Source organism: Rattus norvegicus, chromosome 12 (genome assembly GCF_036323735.1).
Source record: "Rattus norvegicus strain BN/NHsdMcwi chromosome 12, GRCr8, whole genome shotgun sequence".
Classification (NCBI taxonomy): Eukaryota; Metazoa; Chordata; class Mammalia; order Rodentia; family Muridae; genus Rattus; species Rattus norvegicus.
Genome location: NC_086030.1, coordinates 52,183,455 through 52,208,654, shown reverse-complemented (window position 1 = coordinate 52,208,654; position 25,200 = coordinate 52,183,455). Strand labels below are relative to the sequence as shown.

The window sequence follows — 25,200 nt, the reverse complement described above, 5'->3', positions numbered from 1 at the left end:
CTGCATCTCAGCCAAGGTTTTTTTTTTTTTTTTTTTTTAAATATCATTCAAAAGCTGAGTGTGTTACAATGTTAATATTTGTTTATTTCTCAGTTTTCAGTATATTTTGTATGAGTAGTTACCTGCCTTTTATGATCTTTTGCATCTGAGTTCTAGACATATACTCGAAAATCACAGGTTACTGCATATTTATATCATTTGAAATTCAGAATTTAATTTTTATGTTTCATTATCCAGGACAAATGCCTGGAGTTCTAGTATTTATGAGATTTAAGTCAGGAGGATTTTTAGTTTGAGGTCTGTGTGAGCTACATAGAAAAACTGTTTCCAAAACAAACAGAAAACCAATTAGTTCTAATTAGCATATATTATATGAGGGCTTACCTTCTTCCCAGGATAGTAGGCTTTATTTTAGAAATTTTATTTATAAATACAATCACTGAAGAATTCATATAGTGTGGTACATTTCTCTTTTCTTTTTAGAAATCTGGCTAAACAGTAATTCTGAGCCATGGCCTCAAGATAAACAAGACAAGCTTAAAAGGATGGAAAGAGGCAATGGAGATAATGTTTTGGAGAAACTGTTTCAGCCAAGCATGAACTCTGTTTATTTAGAAATGAGATTCCATATATGTGGTACAAGTGAAAAGAATGTAAAAAATCCTTTAAATTTTTTTATTCTAAAAAGTAACTGTGGAAGAATAAAAAGTAAAGTGAGTAAGAAATTATTATTTTATCTAAAATTTGACAGATCCTACAGTAAAAGAAAATTCCATGATTGTAATAAGTATAGAAAAGCAAACAGTAATGAGTCACAGCTTGTTACAAACCAAATGACACATTCTGGGATCTATTTATGTATGGAATGTGGTAGGATTTTTAACAAGAAATCACAGCTTACTGTACACCAGAGAAATCATACAGGAGAGAAGCCCTATCAGTGCAATGGATGTGGGAAAACTTTTGCACAAAAGTCCCTGCTTGCTCTTCACCAAAAGAGTCACTCAGTAGAACCAGATGGTTGTGATGAACGTCAGAAGGCTTTCAGTGGGAAGTCCCTGGTCATTCAGCAACAGAGAACTCATGCTGGACAGAAGCTCTGCACACATGGGAAAGCCTACAGCAGGAAGTCACAGCAAAACAGGCAGGAGATGATTCACACAATGGGTAAACCTTATCGTTGCAGTGACTGTGGGAAAGCTTTCTCTCAGAAATTGAAACTCATCATTCACCGAAGAACACATACAGGAGAAAAACCCTATAAATGTAGTGAGTGTAGAAAAGCTTTCTTTTGGAATTCACAACTTATTACTCATCAGAGGTCACATAGAGGGAAGAAACCTTATGTATGCAGTAAGTGTAAAAAAGCCTTCAGGAGGAACTCACTTCTCATTAGGCATCAAAGAATTCATGCAGTAGAGAAACCACAGAGAAGCAGGGAATGTGGTGAGGCCTTCATCAGAAAGGCACAACTTACTAAACATCGCATGACCCATACAGGAGAGAAGAGCTATCAGTGTTATGACTGTGAAGAAGCCTTTTTCAAGAAGTCACAGCTAATGAGACATCAAAAAAGTCACTTAGGGGAGAGACCACTTAGGTGTACTGAGTGTGGAAAAACATTCCCTGAAAAGTCACAGCTCCTGACACATCAAAAAAGTCACTTAGAGGAGAGACCACTTAGGTGTACTGAGTGTGGAAAAACATTCCCTGAAAAGTTACAACTCCTGACACATCAAAAAAGTCACTTAGGGGAGAGACCACATAGGTGTACTGAGTGTGGAAAAACATTCCCTGAAAAGTTACAACTCCTGACACATCAAAAAAGTCACTTAGGGGAGAGACCACACAGGTGTGCTGAGTGTGGGAAATCATTCCCTGGAAGGTCGCAGCTCCTGACACATCAGAGAACTCACACGGGGGAAAAACCTTACAAATGCAGTGAGTGTGGAAGGGGCTTCTCTCAGAGGTCAAGCGTTGTATCACACCAGAGAACACATACGGGTGAGAAACCCTACAAATGCGGTGACTGTGGGAAAGCCTTCACTGAGAAGTCAAGCCTCCTTCATCACAAGAGAACCCACACTGGGGAGAAGCCTTTTGAATGCAGTGACTGTGGGAAAGCCTTTGCATGGAAGCCACAGCTCCTTCGGCATCAGAGAATTCACACGGGGGAGAAACCCTTTGAATGCAGTGAGTGTGGGAAAGCATTTGTTCAAAAGGTGCAACTCATTAAGCATCAGAGACATCATACAGGAGAGAAGACCTATAAATGCAATGGTTGTGAAAAAGCCTTTTTTGAGAAGACACAGCTTATGATCCATCAGAAAATCCATACGGGAGAGAGGCCCTATACTTGTGGTAAATGTGGGAAATCTTTCACTAGAAAATCACATCTAATGAGGCACGAGCCAATTCACACAAGAGTTAAGTCCTATAGGTGCAGTCAGTGTGGTGGTATCTTCAACAAGAAGTCACACCTCATCAGACACCAAAAAGATCATACTGTAGAGGCCATATAAATGCAGGGAGCTCGGATAGATGCTGTCAGGTTCAGATGTCCCCCTAATACTTCTTGAGAATATGCAGAAGAGTCCATCAAGACCATGACTGCTGAAAAAGCTTTAGGAGTTGGGGATCAGAATGTGGAAAAGAGACTGTAGAGACAGACCCTGTGAAAAGTCGTTTTTCCAGAAGACACAGCTTAGTGCACCTGAGGTAAATTATGGTGACACTGGTTTCAGTGCCTCTAGTGATAGTGCTAGAGCCTCTACAGAAGTTACAAGCATTGAACAGGAGAAAAGCCATACAGCAGGCAAACCAGAAATCTCATCCGAAAGGGACAACCCATTGACCACTAGAGAATGCTAACAAAGAATGCCCTGAATAAGAGTTCAAACTGATGATTCAAAGACTGTGATTAGTGTGATCCTACTCAAGTGATTTTGGTGAGGGAGTTGTGTTCATTACATATAAATTATTTCCAAAAAGTTGCCTGTTTTAACCAGCAAATGTGTTTATGGAGACATCTGCTTGCTACTGTGGAGGAGTAATAGACCAGATGGACTCTCCTGCCTTAAACAGCTAGAAACTGTACAATATATGTGAAATATTGTTTAATGTTTTTAATTGCCATCTAGAAGTTGTATGTATTTTGGAGGTATAAAGTATGTCATTTCAATACACATTCATAATGTGCAAAGATCAGACCTGGATAATTGATATAATGTGTATTATATCAATTTATATATTTATCATTTTTCTGTTAGGAATATTCAAAAATCCTAAAAACAACAAAAAAAGCTTTATGTTGTTGAGATGAGTCTCACATAGCCTCATCTGGCCTGGAACTCCCTATGTAGACCAGACTGGCTTTGAACTCACAAAGAGATGCCTGCTGCTACCACCGGAGTGCTGGAATTAAGGACACGCACCAGCACACCTGGCTTCTATTGGCTAATTTTAAAAGCTTGGTTTTGTTTTGTGCAGTTACATTGCTGTGCTGTGGAGCATTTGAAGTGAATCCCTGTGGTTGTGCACCTGAACTTGTTTACTGTCCTCTACCCATTCTCTTTCTACACCCTCCCCAGGTTCTAGTAATAACTTTCATTTTCTCCTTTAAGATCTTTATCAGTCTTTAAAATCTACATGTGCTGTTTGTCTCTCATTATTGGACTTATATCATGTCACATGATGTCCTTGACTTCCATATGTATTTCTACAAATCACCAAGTATGTGTGAGTATGTGTGTGTGTGGGTGCTTGTGTCTGTGTCTGTGAGTGATTTCTCAAGCTTTTGGCTAAGATCAACTGTAATTAATAGAGTATCAATAAATACAAACTTGGTGAAACCTGAGAGTCGAGATACATTCCCAAGGTCAACTGTGATACACGTCTGTAATTCTGTTCTTTTAAGCAAGAGGATTGCAGCATGTCCCAAGATAGGTTGGGCTACACAGTAAGACCTTGTTTTCCTTGTTTTTGTTTGGTTTTTAAAGTGTGTGTGTGTGTGTGTGTGTGTGTGTGTGTGTGTGTAAACTTTTAAAAAGTTCAAATGGAACTAGTAGAGATCAAAACATTACTGAAAAGATTTTTTTAAATGCTTAAAGTGGAATTTAAAAAAAGCAGTTTGGACATTGTAAATAAACCAGTGAATTTGATAAGCAAAAATAACAATTATTCCAATGATATATAGAAAGAGAAGACATAACTAAAAAAAAAAAGAAAGAAAGAAAGAAAAGAAAGGAAGCCTTTGAAGTTTGGCATATAAGCTAGTTGGCATAGCATTTATCTGGCCTGAGTGAAACACTGGTTTAACTGCCTGCACTGCCAAATGAGAAAAAAGAAAGTGTTTGAAGCTAGATTGTCTCATCAGCCTTTTGTTAAGTGGGACAGGAGGATAGTGACTGTGTCCCAAAAACCTAAAAACCATTTAAGGAAGAGCTGAAAATGTTCCAAATACGATTTTTTTTTTTTTTAGTTCTTTTTTTCGGAGCTGGGGACCGAACCCAGGGCCTTACGCTTCCTAGGTAAGCGCTCTACCACTGAGCTAAATCCCCAGCCCCCCAAATATGATTTTTTAAAACAACAATAACAAAATAAACAAAAAACTAACCCTGCATTTTGAGGACGTCCCAAGAACCCAGGGCTGAAGTGCATGGAAGACCTCAGGAATGCACACCAGGCTGGTGAGGACTAGTGATGAACCGAACAGGTTTGAAACACCTGAAGAGGAAGAAGGATAATACACAGGAACAAAGGGTGGCAGCGTGTCACCTGGGCAGAGATTTAAATTAGAAGACAAAGGGGCCTCAAGGAAGACACATCAAAGGAAGCTCGGGGGCTGCAGGGAACAATTCAGAGTGTAAATTTGGAATTAGTTTGAATAGGGAATGAAGAATTCTGGAAATAAATGCTATATGGAAAGATTAAAAGTAGCTTAAGATACTTTGTTTGTATAAATTGAGTGTTTAGGACCAAAGCAACATATTTTAAGCTCCTAGGCACCTAGATGTTCAATGGGACTTAACAGACGGTGTCATCTGTTCCTGGAACTCTGGCGAGCTGCTTTTGGAACAACTGAAGATCAGGAAATGTATGTGGTACTGGTTCTGTGTTGATGGCCCCCTACCTCTGTCTAGCAACCCAGTCTCTGTCTTCTAGAGACAGATTCCCTGGAACGTCTTCCTAGGTTTGAACCCATAAGAGGCGAGATCTGTCCTACTCCTGTTTCTCTGCTGGGCCTTGGTTTTGGTTCTTCTCTGTGATTAGCAGCCTCCCTTCTGTGGCTTTCAGCTAGCAACACACACCTTGCTTTTCAGATGGTATTTCCCCTGAGTGCTTGTCCGTCACTGGTTGATTTAATTCTGAACACTTATCTGTAAATAAACCCTTCATTAAATGTTCTCTTTAAAAATTTTAAAGTTTTGTATGTATGAGTGTTTTGCGGGCATGCATGTATATTTGTGTACTAGATCCAGGCTGGTGCCAGTGGAGAGCATGAGCGGGCATCATGTTCCCTGGAGTGGGAGTCACACATAGTTATATCCCACCGTGTGGGTGTTGGGAATCAAATGTGGGTCCGATGCACAAGTGCTCTAAACCACTGAGTCACCTTGTAGTCCCTATTAAATGGTATTCAAATTAAAGCTTTGGCTGTGTTGTTGTTTTCTCTTGTTAAAATGAACATTTGCTAATTGTGAGCATCTGCTCCTAGTACATGTTCTCAAGGAACATAAGAGCGACATTTGTGAAAATCTTACCAAATACCTCATTTCCACTTTGTTTTAGTATTACAGTAGACGTGACAAATGCCAAAGTTTTACAGTTTGTGCACATGTTAATAGCCCTTGAATCTGTTTCCACCTGGAACTTATACCTAAACCTCTGTGTTAACCCAACCCAAAAAGTTTATAAAGCCTTGTGCTACTTCCGAGCCGGCTAAGCAACCTACAGAAAACGTGGGATTACCTATGCATGACTAAAGACGACAATTAAAAAGGAAGAAGTCGTTTCCAAAGTATGAGGGAACTTTCACATATTTTCACATGGAGGTTGGCTCATTTTTAAGCATGCTTAGTTTCTGGTCATGATACAAATTTAAACAAGATTATGGACAGGAATGCTTATCGATATTCCAAAGTTAAATAAAGGTGAACTATCACTGGAGACTTCCCTGTTTATTTCTCACTGTCTCACCATGAAATTGTCTGCAAAGAGTCCAGTAAACCATCTTGGTTCTCATCACCATCATCATGCCAGGAAGAAATTTCGAAACAGACTACCCATGAGGCCTGACTCAGGCAGCACCATACCCGATCATTTCCTAAGTATCTGCTTTAGAAGCATTGCCTTCAGGCGACTGTGGTGGTCCATGCCTGTGATCTCAGAAGTTTGGAGGCTGAGTCAGGAGGATTCCCATACATTCAAGGCAGCCTGGAATACATAATGAATTCCAGGCTGGCTTGAGCTTATACTTTGAGGGTGTAGACTCAAACCAGATCATCCGTGTAGTGCGAAGAAAACTGTTAGTTTGAGGTAAAGCCCATAACAGAGGACTCTAAAATGAAATAGTCCGTGGTGTTGCTTTTATACAAACTGTTCTGCCATGTGGGCTACACAATCCAGCCAAACCAGTGGTGTCTGATTTGACGGTGACAAACATGGATGTGATTTACAGCCTATGCCAGCTCCCCATAGACAGTTTTGGAGCAGAGCCTCAAGATTTTTTTTTCTTTTTTCTTTTTTTCGGAGTTGGGGACCGAACCCAGGGCCTTGCGCTTGCTAGGCAAGCGCTCTACCACTGAGCTAAATCCCCAACCCCGAGCCTCAAGATTTTTAAACAGATGATCTCCTTTTGAGAAAGTAAGAACACATACCACCGTGTACAGCAGATTTTTTAAAATTTTGTGTTTGTGGTGTTTTGCCTACAAATATATGTCTGCACCACCATAACCACTATAGAGAATTCAATCTCTCTCTTTTTTTAAAAGATTTATTCATTTATTATATATAAGTACACTGTCGCTGTCTTCAGATACACCAGAAGAGGGCATCGGATCTCCTCATAGATGGTTGTGAGCCACCATGTGGTTGCTGGGAATTGAACTCAGGACCTCTGGAAGAGCAGTCGGGTGCTCTTAACCACTGAGCCATCTCTCCAGCCCAAGAATTCAATCTCTTAGTACCAAAGTTTACTATAAAGTTCTGGATATGGCTCCTTTCCCCAAGGTAACCAACCAGTGATCTGGTAGCAAGTGGATGACAACATTGCATTGGGAAGGGGGCAATATTTTCTTACTTGAATGACAGCATGGGTATTGATTTGCCTACTCTGTATGAAATGCTTCTACACAAACTATCATCTACAGACTCACTAATTCCACCATCATTGTTTTCTATACAGTGTTGTCTTTGATCAAGGAATTCACACCAAATAAAGTGCACCCTGGCTCCATGAACATGGAATTCATGAGTCTTGTTATGCAGAGAACATCAATCTACTATTTTTATTTGAATTATAGAACCCAAAATGATACAACTACAGTATTATGCACCACATAGCAACAATTTAGTTAACAATATTACCAGTAGTGACTCTGAAAGACTGTAATGAAACTTTAAAACTCCTATGTCCAGTATTAATATTGTTTCTTTTCTACACTTAGATACACAGATACCATTTTATTACAAGTACCTACAATTGTTAAGGCCTAGGTAAAATGTTAAGGCCTACTAACAGTTTCCTGGCTAGCCTGCTATTATAAGGAAACTTTCTCATATGTTTCTGCTATTACTAGGAAAATTTCCAATGTCAGGTTGATTACATAGCCTGTTATGTTCTATCCCCTTGGAAACCAATCATGATAGGTGTCAGTAGAACTGTGTCAATCACAACAAGCTTGGACCTGAAGCAACCACTCAGTAGCTCTTCCTGCACCTGTGTATAAACTTTCATGATATAAGCTGCCCCTGGGATGAATCCCAACATAAGAGAGATACCCACACCAATATAAGAAATTATTTGGGGGTTGGGGATTTAGCTCAATGGTAGAGCACTTGCTTAGCAAGCACAAGGCCCTGGGTTTGGTCCCCAGCTCTGAAAAAAAGAAAAAAAAAAGAAACTATTTGGAATAAGACTTCCATTTTGAGTAGTGGTGGGGTAAAGTTTAAGTTCCCAAGACCTCCTTGGGAATTGACATCCTACTTGGCAGAAAGAAACATGTACATGGGTAACTGTGGCAAGTTAAGACATGAATATTAGACAAGTCACTGCTACAGTTGAATATCTCAACCAATGGGAACAGGATAAGTATACAATAAAGACATATTCCTAAGTAACCCTCATCCCTAAATCCTAATTGGTGGAATAACTTGACACAGATGTTTACGGATTTTAGGCTTAAAAACCCTGTAAAATCTTAACTGGGGGTCACAATTCAATTCCCAAATGTGGACAGTGGCCCTCGTCGATCAGTCCTGAGGTATATGCTCAACAAACTGTCGCTGTCTGAGGTCATGTTTGTGAGGTGATTCCTGAACCCCAACACAATGTTCATTGCAGTAACAGGTTATTCAGTTTGGTAGCCTAGGAGCAATAGACAGCATATAGCTTAGCTACATAGTAGACTCTACCATCCTGGCTTTTGTAAATCTATGATACACCACAATGAAATCATCTAGTGAGGCACGCCTTTGAACACACTTATCCGAAGGCTAGGAATGGCTATAAATATTGGATGCAAGTCTAATCACCGTGCTGACTTTGAAAGGACAACATAAACCCCATTTGTCTCCATTTAAGGACCAGGCCTGATTTCGAAAAGAAGGCCATAGACACTAGCTCTAGGAACAGACCATAAGTCCCAGAAACTAGGCGGTAAGGCACAAGGCTCAGGAACAGATCATAAAATCCAGATAGAAGGTCATAAAACCTCCTCCCAAAGAACAGCACAGGGATAACAACAAAAATGGGAAACAAGGGGTTGGGGATTTAGCTCAGTGGTAGAGCACTTGCCCAGCAAGTGCAAGACCCTGGGTTGGGTCCTCAGCCTCGGGGTTGGGGGTGGGGATGGGGGTGTTGGGGAGTGGGGGGGGGTGAGTGTTTGGCTGACGGGGTGGGGGCTTGGGGGAAAACTATCTTATCCCAGTTGGGGTCATCTGTGCTGGGCAGTCCTATCCGTCCTCTAGTTAAACATTCATTGAAAGACCCCCGGAGCGGGGAGACCCACGCTCAAGTCTCGGGGTGACACGACCCCCCAAGAACTCACGTGAGACCGTCCTTGCTGTAATCACACGAGGTTTATTAACGGGAACCAGTGCACTGGGGTCGAGACTCATATCCCACGCAGGGGCAGTGGAGTTCGACCCCAAAAGGCTGGGAGAAAGGGTATTTAAAGGGAGAAACCACAACCTGAGGGGGCAGGGATGGTGTCACTGGAAAGTGTCGAGAATACTAATGAAAAATCACAAGGAGGAGCTTCCTGTTTCTCAAGATTGTTAAAGTTTATGATCCATCAGTTCCTGGGAGGAGCTTCCTGTTTCTCAAGATTATTCTCTAAGTTTTAATCTAACTTTATGATCAGTTAGTACAGGTAGAGGGCAGGGTCTGGAATTTGAGGTATTTTGGCTTCTTAGGGGTGAGGTTGCATTTTTTTAAACTTCTGACTTTTTGGCTATATTTTTTTATTCTTTCATCATGACATAGGTATGCAGACCACTGACCACCAGTACAAGCCAATCAGAAGCCGACCCTTGCACCTCCCCAGCACCCACCAATGAAATTTTAGATTACCTAACTCACTCTCTAAATATAGAAGGACTAACATAGTTACCAATCAAAGTTATACTATGTCGTGGCTTTGCGGCTGCTGCCAATCACATTAGAGATCACCTAATCCTACTTGAGAGTTCCCCTGGTTCCCTATAAGAAGGCCTGGGCACCTTTGCCTGGGGTCACCATTTCAAAACATGGTTGACCCCTACACGCCGGTTGCTTCTGCAGAATAAACGTTCTTTGTTTTTGCATATTATCTGGGTCTGGGGTCTTCCCTCAGCGATTTTTAGACCCTTACAACTCCATCTCCCTAGAGACAGCCACTGCTACTTCCTTTTATATCCTTTCAGAAGAATTTCAGTAAATATTTATAGATAAAGACTCATTTCCACGTATATTTACAAGTATGTCAGTGCATGTGTTTTCTTTTTTAAAAAAAATCAGATGTTTAATAATTTTTTGAAGCTGTTCTCTAGCAAAGACATTACTCTGAGCTGCGGAAGTATCACTGTGTGCAATTGATTGTCTTCAGTGACGTCCTTCCAGGGCATTGTTTTTGCCAGTGTTTCTCTTTCATCAGAGGCCACAAACATGTTTGAGGTATACAGCTCGGGAATGACACAAGACTCTAAGAAACAGGATTTAACTTGGAAAGATATCGCAATCTGCCCTCAGAGACGAGTTACCAATTTCTATTCTAATTGACATCTTAATTATACTGTTAGTGAAGGGCTGGCTCACTTCTTTACCTAACTTCCACATTTTATAATCTGATGTATGAAAATAGCACCTTATCTCGCTACAGGTTAAATGGCAAACCGTATCGGTATAAGATTTTAAGCCCCTCGCATTTAGAAGTTACTCGGTCCTTTTTTTTTTTTTTTTTTTTTTTGCCTGAACATAACATGGCGCCCTCCACAGCTTCTTCCGTGCTTTTGCAGGAGGCTAAGTTGGCTTGCCAGCATCAAAGATGGCAACCAAGCGCACATCCTCTTGTCTGCGCAGGCTCAGATCGCTCCGCCCGGCCCTCTTCGGATAGCCTTTCCTGGCACCGCTCTAGCCGTCGCTCTCGGTGGGCACCGCCGCCAGCCAATCACGGGGCACACCGCCCTGCACCCCTCCCCCTCGCCTCCCGTGGATCAGCTGGGTCCCCGAGATGTCTGTTGACAGCGGTGGCGGCGACTGTGCTGCCGGTTCCGGGATCCGCGCAGGGAGGGGGGTAAGCAGGCGGGCGGGTGGGGTCCCGGCTGGGGAGGCGGCGGCCGGGGTAGCAGCGGTGCTGAGCTTTCCAAGTCGTCCCTGAACCGGCGTTTCTGGGTCTCTGTAGATGTGAGTCCTATGGAGCCACACGGGGAAGACGAGCAGCCGCCACCGCGGGAGCCCTGGGGGAGGCTTCTTCGCCTAGGCGCAGAGGAGGACGAACCCCAGATCCTTCTTTGGAAACGCGAGTGGACCATCGGAAGGAGGAGAGGTGCGGAAGCCGGAGTGGAGTGAGGACGAGGATGAAGGCTGCAGGGGTAGACAGGGGGGACCCAAAGTGGGTGCCCAACTGAGTAGACACTGAAGGCCTAGAGCAGGACGGAGACCCGGTCAGAGTGGGTTCAGATGGGGGAACCGACGGGGGCTTGAAGTGGGAAAAGTACAGGGCTGCCGAGGCTGAAGCTACCAGAACGGGGAGGCAGGTGCACTGTGCTTTCCTTCCCCCCCACCCCCCATAAAATGGGGTTATTTACGTGTGCAGTTGCTCTTCTGGATGTTGGATGATGGCTATCGGTTAGTTCTCAGTACAACTTTATGAAATAGATCTGTAAATATATCCTTCAGAATACGATCTTGTGCTCACTGCTGTACACTTCTCTTTCTCAATGAAACGCAATTAGAAATCAATAACAAGGAAAACCGAAAAGGTGTGTAGAAATTTGACACCGCTGTTAAACAGTTGATGGGTGGAAAAAATAAACCACAGACAGGTACTTTACAGAAATGTTTTGTGACCAATGAGAACAAAGAATATGTTCAGAGGGCGATTTATAATGGCAGGGTTTCTATTTGAAAAGGTCTCAAAGTCCCAGGAACTAGAATCTTTTATTTAATAAACCTGAGAATTTGAACAAAGTCATACACAGACCCCAACATCCCTAGCTTTGGGTCAATGACATACATTTCTATAACATTGTGTCCACCTTATTTTGCAAGGAGGGTTGATGAAATATTATATGAACTGCTTGTACCTAACCTAAATTTGGGGCCGGAGAGGGCCTAGGTGATACAGTTTTTGAGGACCTGAATTCAGATCACCAGTACCTATGTAAAAAGCTAAGTTTGGTGGTGCATAACTAATCCTAGTTCTGGGGAGGCAGAGACAGAAGGATCCAAGTTTGCCGGCCAACTCGTTTTGCAGACTTCTTGAGCTCTGGGTTGATGGAGAGACCCTGTCTGCCTCCACAAACAAGATCATGTACACATGCATACACATACATTAGAGAGCCCTGTTGTCACAATATCAAGATACAGCATTGCATGTTAAAACAAGAAACAAAAATCTGCTTTCTAATAGAAATGCTTTTAGTAATTACTTTTGCTAACAATGTAAAGTTCATTGCACTCGTTTGCCGGTACCGCTATGTGGAAGGCTAGAACTAATCCCTGGTTGGTTGTCCTCTAAATCTTCACACTAAAAGTTTTATGGGATTTTTAATAGAATTGAATGGAATTGGCTTTGAATGACAAAGGAGAAGAAAAGTAGTCTTTTTTCCTTACTTTTTTTTTTCCTTTTTTGGTTTTTTTCATTTTTTTTTTCAATTTTTTTTCCCGGAGCTGGCGACCGAACCCAGGGCCTTGTGCTTCCTAGGCAAGCGCTCTACCACTGAGCTAAATCCCCAACCCCCTTTTTTGGTTTTTTGAGACAAGGCTTTTCTGTGTAACAGCCCTGGCTGTCTTGGAACTTCCTTTGTAGACTGTGCTGACCTCAGACTCATGGAGATCTGCCTGCCTCTGTCTCTGCCTCTGCATCCGCCTTCCAAGAGCTGGGATTAAAGGCATTTGCCACCTTGGCACAGAATCTCCTGATATTTCCATCTCCCCAAGCCAATGTCACTGCCAGATGCCCTCACTGTGTCTTGCTGTAGCTTCCACTTGTTGTCAGTTACTTTCTCCTTCAGGGGTCTGGATAGAACCTTTGGGACTAGGAGCATCCACGGGGCCTTAGCTGGGCCACGTCTGTGTCTTTCACCTTTTCATGTCCTCACCTTCCTCTTTGGTAGCTAAATTGTGCCTGCATGCTGACTGCGTCTGTCGAGGTACTGGCAGGGAATGCAAATGTCACTGTGTAGAATCTCAGTGATTGTCAGACCAGAGTGAGCACATGGCTGATACTCGTAGCAGGGGCTTGAGACCTTCTGCAGTCATCACCACCACTGCAAGACCGTGGAGGACCTTCAGAACAAGATTCTTGTTGCCTTCATTGGCAACTCTCGATTTGTCCACAGATCGGCAGTTAGATGCCTGTGATTTCTAAATCCGTTTTGAGATGTGTCAGAACAGATCCTGTGTCTGAAAACCAGCATCAGTAAACTTGACCATGAACAACCTGGAGATGTAGGTTATAAGCCTTGAAGAAAAGCTGGTGTACCTGCAGAGTCACAAAGCATCTGATCAGACTGGTAGGGACATGTGGGCATTGACCTATATGTGACCTTAAAAGAGACAAGGCAGTATGAGATTGTGGCAGAGAAGAACTGGAAGGATGAGTAACTGAGGCTGAATCAAACCAAGTAGCCGGATTCTCTGGTGGTCACCACATGGATGACTCTACACGAGCAAGTCTTAGGTTACCAGCCTACAACATATCCTTTAGAATCTCGAAATACAGCTTCCGTTGTAGCTTGGCATGAACACTTTCCTGGAAGGCATGCTAAGGCATGTTAACAGAGAAGTTCGCTTTAGGGCCCAGTTGGCACAAATCTAGGCAGTGATTAGCTGAACCTAAGGCTATCTAGGTCCCATGCACGCTGATATCCGGGAGTGCCAGCAGCTTGTGGACATCAGCTAGTGGCTAGAGTGGAGCATAGCGAACTATGCAGCCTGGTTAATGTCCAATACACTCACCCCCAGGTTCTCTGAGTTATTATGTATCTAGACTTTTTTTTTTCTTACAGAGGGCTTCCTCTGATAGATGAAGGGAGGGATCCTCACCTTAGCTCATTTCCTTTCCTGCCGATAAAAGTTGGTGGTTCAAGGATGGGGAAATGTTGGGTCTTCTGATCTACCAACACATATATAGTGGCAATTTTGGAATTTTTATTTCTTAAAAAACAAAACAACAACAACAACAAAACAAACAAACAAACAAAAAACAGGAATATTGGGCTGGAGAGATGGCTCAGAGGTTAAGAGCATTCTCTGCTCTTCCAGAGGTCCTGAGTTCAATTCTCAGCAACCACACAGTGACTCACAACCATCCGAAATGAGATCTGGTGTCCTCTTGTGGCCTGCAGGTGTACATGCAGGCAAAATGCTGTATACATAATAAATAATCTTTAAAAAGCGAGGAGTATTGTAAAAATACAGTATGGAGATGTGCAGCCACTTCAGATTGCCCATGCAGCGGACTGTGACTTGCTTTTGTGCTCCAGCAGGAGTATTATTTTGCCAGTGGCAAATAGTTTCTACAGTTGTGTGACATTTGGTTAGAATTCTGGGGACTTTTCAAAAGGTCTATGAATGCTAGGGTCCTGAGAGGCAGGGTGGGCTGTGGGTTGTTGGTCGGTTGCTGTTGATCAAAGTTTATTAAGTTGTTGTACCCAAAGAAGAAACAAGAAGAGGAAATTAGATATCCTGATGGCAAAGGTCAGATTTGCCTCAAGGAACTGGATGCCCCTAATCAGCAGGAAATAGTTTAAAGATAGTGCCAGTCCCTCTCCTGTGTATCTTTTCTCCCTCTTATCTATCGTTAGGGGGTCGAAAGGGTGGAAGAAAGAAGAACCCACAAAGTCTCCAAAGCCAGCCTCACCTATAGCTCAGTGATGAAATCAAAGCATAGGGTGAAGCAGAGTAAGGTGTGGTTTCTGGGGGACAGTGTGTCCCCCTTACCCTTATTTTGAGACAATCTTACAATGTGTAGCCCAGGCCGGCCACAGCATAGGCTCCTGCACTAGCCTGTGGGGTACCTCAGTATGAACTCTTGTCTAGCTGTCATTTACATTTAAAGAGAGGAGCTCTAGTGGTGCTCCAGCTATATGTCTGTCAGCACATATACTTCCTTAATTTAAAGAAAGCACTGATTTTTTTTTAGTATTTTCTACTTTGCATTTAATAAAGATCCCTTTCTATTTTAATTTCCTTATATATGTCCTATGATACTTTGATTAATCATATTTTCTGTCTGTCTTTACTTCAGTTTTATGATTTATGAAACTCAAAATTTCCATAGAGGAAAAACTTGAGAACTATTTTAAAATATTAAAAATTAATTAATTTTTGCTTAGGTTAGTTAGTTGTTTTGTTCGTTTGTGCATCTGTTTTACAATCTAGATACTGTTATCTGTTGGGCTGTGTGATAAACTGTCATGCAGCTTTGCTGATGTGATGGGATGTCTTCCAGGTGACTGGGTTGAAGAAGGTTGGGATTTACATCCTGTCCCTTTACTTTAGGTTAACACTTGAGTATTTAAATGTTGTTTGTGTCCATGAGCACAATTGGTCACAAACTGGAAAAGCAAGGTGGTGGTACTCAGAGCACCCACACTAATGTCCAGTGTCTCTTGCCTTCTGTTTTAGGCTGTGACCTCTCTTTTCCCAGCAATAAACTGGTCTCTGGAGATCACTGTAAACTTAGAGTGGATGAAAAATCTGGTGAGGTGACACTGGAAGACACCAGGTGAGCACTTTGCCTTCTCTTTCCCTTTGTAAGTTAGGGAGCTGGCCATGTAGTCGCATTGTGGTGATACAGCTCATACGTCTCAAAAATAAGACTTAAAATATATAGGTTGGTTTTTCTTTTTCCTCCTGATTATGGTTTCCTCACCCTGTACTTTTCCCAGTTCCTACTTACCTCCCTCCCATCTGTATCCATGCCTATTCTGTCGCATTAAAAAAACAGTCATCGGGCTCAGTGGTTAAGAGCACTGACTGCTCTTCCAGAGGTCCTGAGTTCAAATCCCAGCAACCACATGGTGGCTCACAACCATCTGTAAAAGGGATCTGATGCCCTCTTCTCGTGTCTGAAGACAGCTACAGTGTACTCACATATAATAAATAAATCTTAAAAAAACAAAAACAAAAACAAAAAACAGTCATCAGGATCAGGGTCTGGTGAAGGGGCAGGAGGCACCATGTGGGGCTGTGAAGGTGTCAAAAAGAAGCCCCTGAAACAGCCCAAGAAGCAGGCCAAGGAGATGGATAAGGAAGATAAGGCTTTCAAGTAGAAACAAAAGGAGGAGCATAGAACGTCGAGGAGCTAAAAGCCAAGGCCGCAGGAAAGGGACCCCTGGCCACAGATGGAATTAGAAAATCTGGCAAAAGTAGGCTGTTCCTCACATCTGAGGTGATGGTGACCATCTGAATTCCCTGCCGTAACATCTTTGCCACCTAACAGCTCGAATGAAGTGTTATCCTGGAGCCTGCTGTTGTACATTGTAATGAACTTTTGTTAAAAAAGAAAAAAAGCAATATACTGAATAATGCAACAAACAAGCAAGCAAACAAACAAACAAACAGTCATCTAGGGCTAGAGAGATGGCTCAGTGGTTAAGAGCACTGACTGGTCTTGTAGAGGTTCTGAGTTCAAATCCCAGCAACCACATGGTGGCTCACAACCATTTGTAATGGGATCTGGCGCCCTCTTCTGGTGAGTCTGAAGACAGCTACAGTGTACTCGCATACATAAAATAAATGCTTCTTAAAAAACAACAACAAAAAAAAACCCAACAACCTAAAAACAGTCATCTAAATAACAATAAAACATAAGCAAAGAAACTCAAATAAGACAAAACAGATAGAAGAAAGAGAGTCTGAAAAAAAGCACAAGAAAAAGATACAGACAGAGACACACTCATTCACACACTCAGGAGTCCCATAAAAGCACAAAATCAGAAACCATAATATATATGTAAACGGTATGTAGGGTAAAAGTAAATAAAAATGAAAAATAAAAATTGAATTTTTAAAAGGCCTGACGCAACATTTTGAGACAAGGAACCTTCAAAAGATACCAACAGAAACACTTGAGTTCATTTTCTGTTGGCATCTACTGATGGGCATACGGTCTACCCTGAAGAGTGGTTTCCCCAGTGAGGCTTCCTCGGAGAAAACTAATTTTTCATTTGCAAGTGGTTATCAATGAGAGCTAGCTGTTGGGAATGGAGGCGTGACCTCCTCTTTCTTGTACTGGTCCATTCCTGCTCCTTCCGTTTCTGTGAGTTTGTGTGAAGGCCTCGTTTCCTTGGTGTCTTCATCCCCTCTGGCCCTTATACACTGTTCTGCAGGACTCCCTGACCCTAGAGAAGGATTTGGTGGGAGACGGTCCATTTACTCATGAAAGCTTATCATTTCCCTCCTCTGATTTCTTTCCTTACTATAAGTAACACTGCTGTAGATCTCTAACTGTGTTACGTCTGCTTATCTTTTAAAGGGAGATACTTGGTTCAGAATGTTAAATTTGGTACAAGCAGTAGGCAGTCTTCTGGCAGTACCTTGAGTTGTACACCAGTGAGAGAAGGTTTAGGGACCTTGTTTTGTTTGTTTTCATACAATATCACTGTTCTGTGGAACTCATGAGGTGTGTGTACTTATAGAGATTAGGCACCATGTCAAGGGATAGAAGCTGGGAAGAGGTTTTTCTAAGAAGAACTAATGGTCTTTTTCTGTTTTAGTAGATAGTAGATTAAATTTTTCTTTAATTCTTTTTTTTTTAAAGATTTATTCATTTATTTATATAAGTACACTGTAGCTGTCTTCAGACACACCAGAAGAGGGCATCGGATCTCTTTACAGATGGTTGTGAGCCACCATGTGGTTGCTGGGAATTGAACTCATGACCTCTGGAAGAGCAGTCGGGTGCTCTTAACCGCTGAGCCATCTCTCCAGCCCCTAATTCTTAACACTGTATAGAAAATGATGCTAATTCTAAAGTCATCTTCCTATGACAAGAAGTTGCCACAAACTTAATAGCGTATGAGAATGGTGACTTACTTTTGACACTTGTAGAGGTTCAGAATCCAGTGTGGGTCTTGGCGGGCTAAGTCCTTCTGGATGCTCTGGGATAATCTCCTTTCTGTCACAGGTGTTGCCTTGTGGGCAGAGGTGGGCTAGAGGAGAAGCAGTAGTCAAGGCAGAGGCAAAAGGACATGTGGGTCAGTTCAGACAATAAGTAGAGATCACAGCAGGGCATTTGGGCTTCAGCCTGAGTGCAGGGGTTCATTTGTTTGAGAAAGAGTTTAAAAATGGACAACTGGAGGATACCTGGTTGCAGAAAGCCAGTTAGGCTTGTGTCAAGATTGAGGTCTGCATAGCATTTCATCAGTTACTGTGCCATGGTCCTGCCTGCGTATTTATGTCCTGCCCTTGGCTGCTGTCAGGCTACAGTGGCAAAGCTGAGCAGTTGGAGTGAGACTTTGTGACCACAGAATTTGAACTAGCACCATGTGCTTTCTGGAAAATTTTTGTCATTCCTTGACCTGAGAGAATTATTTTGCAAGTCTGAAATACAAATTCCTTCCAGTACTGGACCTCAGGAATGAAGCTGCAGAGCCAAGCTTGGTTCAGTTGAAATTTATTTTATGTTCAGTATACTGAACTCTTTGGCCATCATGTATTCATTGTCTGATTTTTCCAATAGCTCTCCACCAAAACGTTCTTCCCAAGAGAATCCTTCCTGTGCCCACACTCTGGACCTAGGACATGTATTGTGGTTCCCCATCTAGCAATGTGATTATAATTGGGTTACTAAATCTTTTGAGCACAGGAGCCACACAACCTTTAGTTGAAAGCCCACAGTTTGTTTTCCTTTTGTCCTGAATGCATCTTTTGGGAGGGATCAGTACTCACTAAGGAAGGAACTGACAGGGGATAGTGAGAGAGAGGGAGAGAAGGGGCAGACCTATCCACAACCCAGGAAAGAAGGAAATGGCAGCACTGTGCTGCTTCAGGATCCAGATGACCCAGATTCAGTTTTCACCCCACATGATGATTCAAAACCAAATGTAATTCCAGTTCCGAGAGTTCCAGTGCTCTCTTCTGGTGTGTGTGCGTGCGCATGCACGTGCGTGCGCACACACACACACACACACACACACACACACACACACACACACACGTACATCACAAACACAAAATAATCATACACTTAAGAAAATAAGGCAGAAAAAAAAAAGAAAATAAGGCAGGAGTAAAAAGTAATCTTTTCAGAAAAAGAGAAAACCACTCTATTAGATAATTGGGTTGCTAATTTGCTGGTAACTGGGTAGTAACAGGTAACCTTCTTGTCTAGATCATTGTCAGGAGATGCTTGCATATATAAATGGTTAAATAGGTTTTTTTCCCTATGAGTATGTTCAGAATAGTAATGCTGAGCAAATTTCTTAATATGGTAGAAAAATGTTTATCCTATTTAGTGTCTCGAGTGGGGTAACGTACACTTTTGTTTTTGTTTTTGTTTTTTTTCAGCACCAATGGAACAGTAATCAACAAACTGCGAGTTGTTAAGAAGCAGACTTACCCTTTACAGAGTGGGGATATCATCTATTTGGTGTACAGGAAGAACGAGCCAGAGCACAGTAAGAGGACATTAACTGGTGTAGATCCTTTCCCAGCTGTTGCACCAAGAAGCCCTCTAGCTGAGGCTGGAAACACCCTCAGGAAGGCCGTGCAGGAGGGGACATCTCCGTTAACTGACAGTTATGGGGGTTCTTGGTGTAAGCACTTGGATGGAGTGCTGGCCTTTCAGCTGGGCCTTCCTTCAAGAAAGCCCCAGGAGGTGCACATCTCACAGTGGCAGCCAACGAGGAGAAATGAGCTGCACTGGCATGGACAGTAGAATTTGGAGTGTGGGGATAACTTAGACAGGGCCCAGAAGCCATTGGCAGTGCTGCCTTTGGACGGTTTACAAGAGACAGCAAAGGTTAGACTGGATCTAGCTCCATGTGCGGCAAACAGATTGGGAGAATCTTTGAAGGGTATCCTGAATACTTGAAGGCCACCATAAAGTCATTCTTGGCAAGGAGAGAAAAGAGGACACCTGTATTCTTTAAGTCCTCTTAAGTAAGACCAGCCTCTTGCCACACGGAAGGATCTTGTACCTTCTTTCTGGTGGTTATTTCACAGTTATTAGTGAAGTGTGTCTTATTCACCCTTTTCTCCCTTATGAGACCATTTTCCCCTTTGGTTGCTTCCTTACACTTAGGTTGGTAAGTGTGATTCACTTTTATTAGAATCAGATGTTAAGTGAAGACAATCAAAAGACAGGTTGTGATGTGATTATAGGAGGGGAGCACTGAGGTCGCACCTCCCATGGGGCCTCGGCTCTCTGACTTTTTAATTTCCTTTTAGATGTGGCATACCTCTATGAATCTTTAAATGGCAAACAGAGCTTAACTCAAGAATCCCTTGGTAAGTGAAAGGAAGACAGAGGCCTGGGTGTTATAAAGGGCTTTGTTCTAGGACGGCCCTTCAGCCCCTTAGTGCCTTTCTGAGTTGTGAGTGTACTCCCTTTGTTTTTGTGCCTGCAGAAGCCAATAAAGAAAATATGTTCCATGTGACCAAAGAATCCTCAGGTCCAGGGCAGGGTGATGACCCCCAGGTTCCACTCTTGTCACCCATGGCTCAGACATGCTTAGAGGAACCACAGCCATCAACATCGACATCAGACCTCCTTCCCACGGCCTCTACCTCTTCTACGGAGCCAGAGCTGACCTCTGCAGGGCAAAAGCATTCCTCTAGCTCTGGTGAGACACTATCACAATGACAGTCACAGTTTTGTTTCTGGAGATACAGTAAATCCATTCATCAGTGAGTATTCTGTAGCCATGTTTACTGGTTTATTCCCAAGAGAAACTAAACATTAAGGACCATGGTAACATAATATTTTTATAATTTTATCTAAATATGATTCATACAGTATAAGTATCACTCAATTGAAGTGTCATTCATAAGGTTATATGGCCATCACTGTTAATTACAGAACATTGTCAGTTCAAAGGAAACATGTTTCTCTGCATTTGCATGTTCTGAGCATTTGTATTCATAGTCATACAGTATGTGGTCTTATGACGACTCCTTCATGTGTCAGAATGTTTTCAAGGCCTATCCAGAACTGTCTGTTGCTTAGAACCGGTTTTACAGGCCCCGGTCCCCGTGGCTAATCCTTTCTTTTTTGATTCCCATCAACACACACATAAACACTGAAAGCCTACTTTACCATTACACGTGTATTCTGTTCCGTCTCTCCACGTACACTGTGTGTAGTCTAACAAGGCTTTATTGATCTTCTGATAATCAGATCTCTTACAATGGCTAACTCCATTCATATCATCTCTGTATATCACACTGGCACAGTTACAGTTACTATGAGTGTCTACCAGTGGCGATACAGTGTAAGTGTGTGTGAATATCCATTCCCCCTCTCTGGGACCTTCCACACATGTGCCATGATCTAATGTTTGTTCTCAAATGAAAAGCTGGACATGAAAAGCTCTGACGATCAGAGGATGAGTAGGTTCCAGGGCCAGGAGATAGCATGGGAAGGTTGTTCATTTTTAGTATATGAGTTCCTATGTAGCATATGGAAGTATTATTTGTGCCTAAAATAATTCCATTCCCTCGCTCCCTCCCCTTTTTTGGGTTGATAGTATAAACCAGTTTCTTCTTTTTCCAATACTGGTACTTATTTGGATATAATAAAGCATATATGTATTGTGCTATTATAAATAAGGTAGGGATAGTGAAAATTTTCCTGACTATTTAACGAAGTTCATTTAGCTTAAGCATGTGATGCTTAAGCTTCTGCCTGTTTAGATCAGAACTCCATCTGTTAGTTCCTTGACAGTTTCCTCACTCCTGTCAGAAGTATCTGCCTCATAGCTTTTGCAGGTATTTAACATGTAATATGCATTTTGTAATTGCAAAAATGCTCAGTTGTACATCTTAGACCCAGTATTTAGGGATGATTCTGTTGTGGGCCTCCCTGCCTGTCTTCGTGAGCGCAGTGATGGGCTCTAGTGCACTTGAGGTCTGACTCCTGGGTGAGTGTGGAAGACGGGCGTCATTCTTAAGCTGAGATTTATGATTACAAGCAGCACTTGATTTAAATCGATGACTCTCTCTTGACTTTATTCTGAAGCAGATAAATCAGAATCGTTCTTATTCGTTCTCTTTTACAGGACCTGGGACTATAAGCATCTCCCCAAAAGAATGTAGTTCACTTGTTGCAAATGGTGAACTCTCTAGCCTTTCTTCAGTTTTCCAAGACAACGAAGCATCCTTTTCTTTGTTGAAAACCGAAGACACTGAGGAATTGGAGCCTGCCAAAAAAAAGATGAAAGGAGGTTAGACCACTGTTCCGTGTTGGCCTCTTGTGCTCTGTGCTGTGGCAGGTGTTGCCTGTAGTAGAAGTATGTGGATCTGCCTCAGGTTTAGTAACAACTTGCATTTTCTGTATGAAAGTCTAGAATTCCTTCTGCTTGCATAATTTAAATAGAACTGTTCACTACTAGGTGAACATGCTATTGTTCTGAAAACTGCATTTTCAATTACAAAAGGGTGTCCTCCATCTTTGATAGGATAGTAATTTCTCTAAAAAAAAGTTGTCTTAAGCAGGGTATGGTGACACATAATCTATAATATGTGTCAGTACTTGGGAGACAAAGGCAGGAGGGTCAGAGTTCAAGGCCAGCTGGCTGTGGGAATCGGGTGATAGAAGAGCTGTTGGAATGATGTCCTGGGGAAAAAACTAGATTATCTGAACATTTTTATAAATTAAATTAATTGGCTTGTGAAAGGCATGATAAATCACAACAGTTCCATAGGAAAATGTAAGTATAGGGCTGGGGACATGGCTCAGTCAGTAAAAGCATTTGTTGTGCAAACCTGGCAACCTCAGTTCTCTCTCTGGAACCCATATAAAGGTGAAAGTAGAGAACTAGCTCTGTAGGTGTCCTCTGACCTCCACATGTGTGCCTTGGCATGGACACACCACATCACACACACACACACACTCTCTCTCTCTCTCTCTCTCTCTCTCTCTCTCTCTGCAGGACAGCGAGGGCAACACAGAGAAACCCCATCTTGGGGGAAAAAAGGTATTGATAAGAGGTGACTTTGAAATTAAACAAAAATGGAAAATTAGAGGCTGGAGAGAGGGGTCAGTGGTTAAGAGCTCTTCCTCTTGCAGAGGACCTGAGGTACCACCTGAGGCTTCCAATCACCTGAGAGTCCAGTTTCAGGGGACCTAGTGCCCATTTCATGTAATCTTGGGCTCTTCCTCTTGGCCACGTAGTTCCCAGAAATAACGACTCTGAGACTAAATTTTTTTTTTTCTTTTTTTTTTTTTTTTCTTTTTTTCGGAGCTGGGGACCGAACCCAGGGCCTTGCGCTTGCTAGGCAAGCGCTCTACCACTGAGCTAAATCCCCAACCCCCTGAGACTAAATTATTATGAGTCATGGCTTAGGCCGAAAGCTGGAGCTTGTTCCCCAAGTAGTTCATCCCTTCCTTTCCCTGTTCATTCCATTCTGTGAGTGCCACATGGCTGCTTGCCTCTCCTCAGGTTATGCCAAGCCTGAACTCCTCCTCAGAGCTGCAGGCGAATCTCCTATGTCCTGACTCCCAGAATTTTCTCTCCCTGCTGGACGTCCCACCTTCTACTCCTGCTCCTTGTCCATAGGCTTCTTATTGACAGGTGGAGCTTAAGAGATTCTCTCTGTAAAGTCAGGCTTCGGCAGGCACCAGGCATGTACATGGTACACATACATACATGCAGTCATTCACACACACATAAAATATATTTAAGAATAGAAAATTATGTAAGTTTGACTACTTGACTAAGCAATGAATACTTATATTTATAATGATGGCCATAAAAATGTAGTTTAAGCAAGCAATACTTGCTTAGTAATTTTAAGAGGACCTTAATATTTGATAATTTGATAAATCAGTTGAGGGTAACTTAGTGGTTGAGCCTAATGTAAGGCCCTATATTTAATTCCAATACTGTAAACAGAGTGAGTCAACTAAAGAATTATAATACAGATACATAGCAAAAAAACAATCATTTCCTCAGATGAGGAGACTAGGTAAGGAAAGGCCAAGGCAGAGAGTAGCTGCATTTATTTCCCTCTGTGTGACTTTAAAAGTTGTTTGCCTTTCATGCTCTTTTTCCTTTCTTTTCAGACAGACTTTTGGTATGTAGCCCTGGCTAACCTGGCACTTGTTATGTAGACCAGACTGTTAGCAAACACAGAGATCTGCCTGCTTCAGCCTCCCAGTGCTGTGATTAAGCATTTGGGAAGAAAGGTGTGCACTGTCATGTTTGGCTTTTTTTTTTTAAATGGGTACATGGCGAACAGAGAGGACATCGGCTCTCTGGAGCTCGTGTTAGAGGTGGTTATGAGCTGAGAACTGAACTCAGGTACTTTGAAAAAGCAACAAGTTCTCCAGCCCTAAGCATTTCTTTAATTAAACATAAAAATTGAGTATTAGTGAGATGTCTCAATGAATAAAGGAGCTTGCTGCTAAGCCTGAAGACCTGAGTTCAATTCAGCAGGACCTACAGAGTAGAAGGAAAGGACTAGGTAAGTCCTGCAAGTCCTATGGAGGATCTGACCTCCACATGCATCCCCTTCCCTCTCTGCAAATCAATAAGCAAAATGTAATAAATCCAACATTTTGTTTGAGATCTAGCTGTCTATCACAGAATTCACTCTGAAGACCAGGCTGGCCTCAGACTGACAGAGATCCCCCTGCCTCTGCCTCCCTAGTGTGTCATCACACCCAGCCTGTATACCCAACTTTTAAAAATAAATTAAATTGAATAAACTATGATATTGCAAGCCTAGAATCCCAGTCTTGGGGAAATGGAAGCAGGTGGAGCAGAGCTTCAAGGTAACTCTCAGCCACATAATGAGTCTGAGATTAATGAGGGCAGCATGAAGAAATCCCCAAAAACAATCAAACAAACAAAAAACCAAAAAACCCAATAATAGCAGTATAGTTTATGTACATAAATGTACCAGAAGAAAGGATTTTTTTCCTTTTTTGTTTTTTTCAAGACAGGGTTTTTGTGCATAGCCCTGGCTGTCCTGGAACTCACTCTGTAGACCAGATTGACCTCAAACTCAGAGATTGACCTGCCTCTGCCTTCTGAGTACTGGGGATTAAAGGCGTGCGCCACCACTGCCTGGCAAAAGGACATTTTTAAAGTTTTCAGTGTACTTTA

At 42.3% G+C, this 25,200-nt stretch overlaps 2 protein-coding genes across 26 annotated transcripts in view; both read left to right on the top strand.

Moving 5' to 3' along the window:
• The window catches only part of Zfp605 (zinc finger protein 605), a 32,296-nt gene extending 26,128 nt beyond the window's left edge, over positions 1-6,168 (top strand). For 14 of the 23 annotated variants that reach the window (XM_063271811.1, XM_017598571.3, XM_017598574.3 and 11 more), the window contains one exon: positions 484-5,648. In XM_063271811.1, the coding sequence (XP_063127881.1) occupies positions 546-2,522 (1,977 nt within the window). In that variant the 5' untranslated portion in view covers positions 484-545 and the 3' untranslated portion in view covers positions 2,523-5,648. Of the gene's footprint in view, positions 1-483 lie in introns of all 23 variants that reach the window. The other 9 variants (XR_010056633.1, XR_005492102.2, XR_010056630.1 and 6 more) reach the window with 2 other exon arrangements.
• A 4,626-nt stretch (positions 6,169-10,794) lies between these two features.
• Positions 10,795-25,200, top strand: part of Chfr (checkpoint with forkhead and ring finger domains) — a 33,647-nt gene continuing 19,241 nt past the window's right edge. Inside the window, exons 1-7 of one of the 3 annotated variants that reach the window (XM_006249535.5) lie at positions 10,795-10,994; positions 11,103-11,246; positions 15,554-15,653; positions 19,439-19,548; positions 20,321-20,380; positions 20,500-20,715; positions 22,150-22,314. In XM_006249535.5, the coding sequence (XP_006249597.1) occupies positions 11,114-11,246; positions 15,554-15,653; positions 19,439-19,548; positions 20,321-20,380; positions 20,500-20,715; positions 22,150-22,314 (784 nt within the window). In that variant the 5' untranslated portion in view covers positions 10,795-10,994; positions 11,103-11,113. The remainder of the gene's footprint in view (positions 10,995-11,102; positions 11,247-15,553; positions 15,654-19,438; positions 19,549-20,320; positions 20,381-20,499; positions 20,716-22,149; positions 22,315-25,200) is intronic. The other 2 variants (XM_006249536.5, NM_001009258.1) reach the window with 2 other exon arrangements.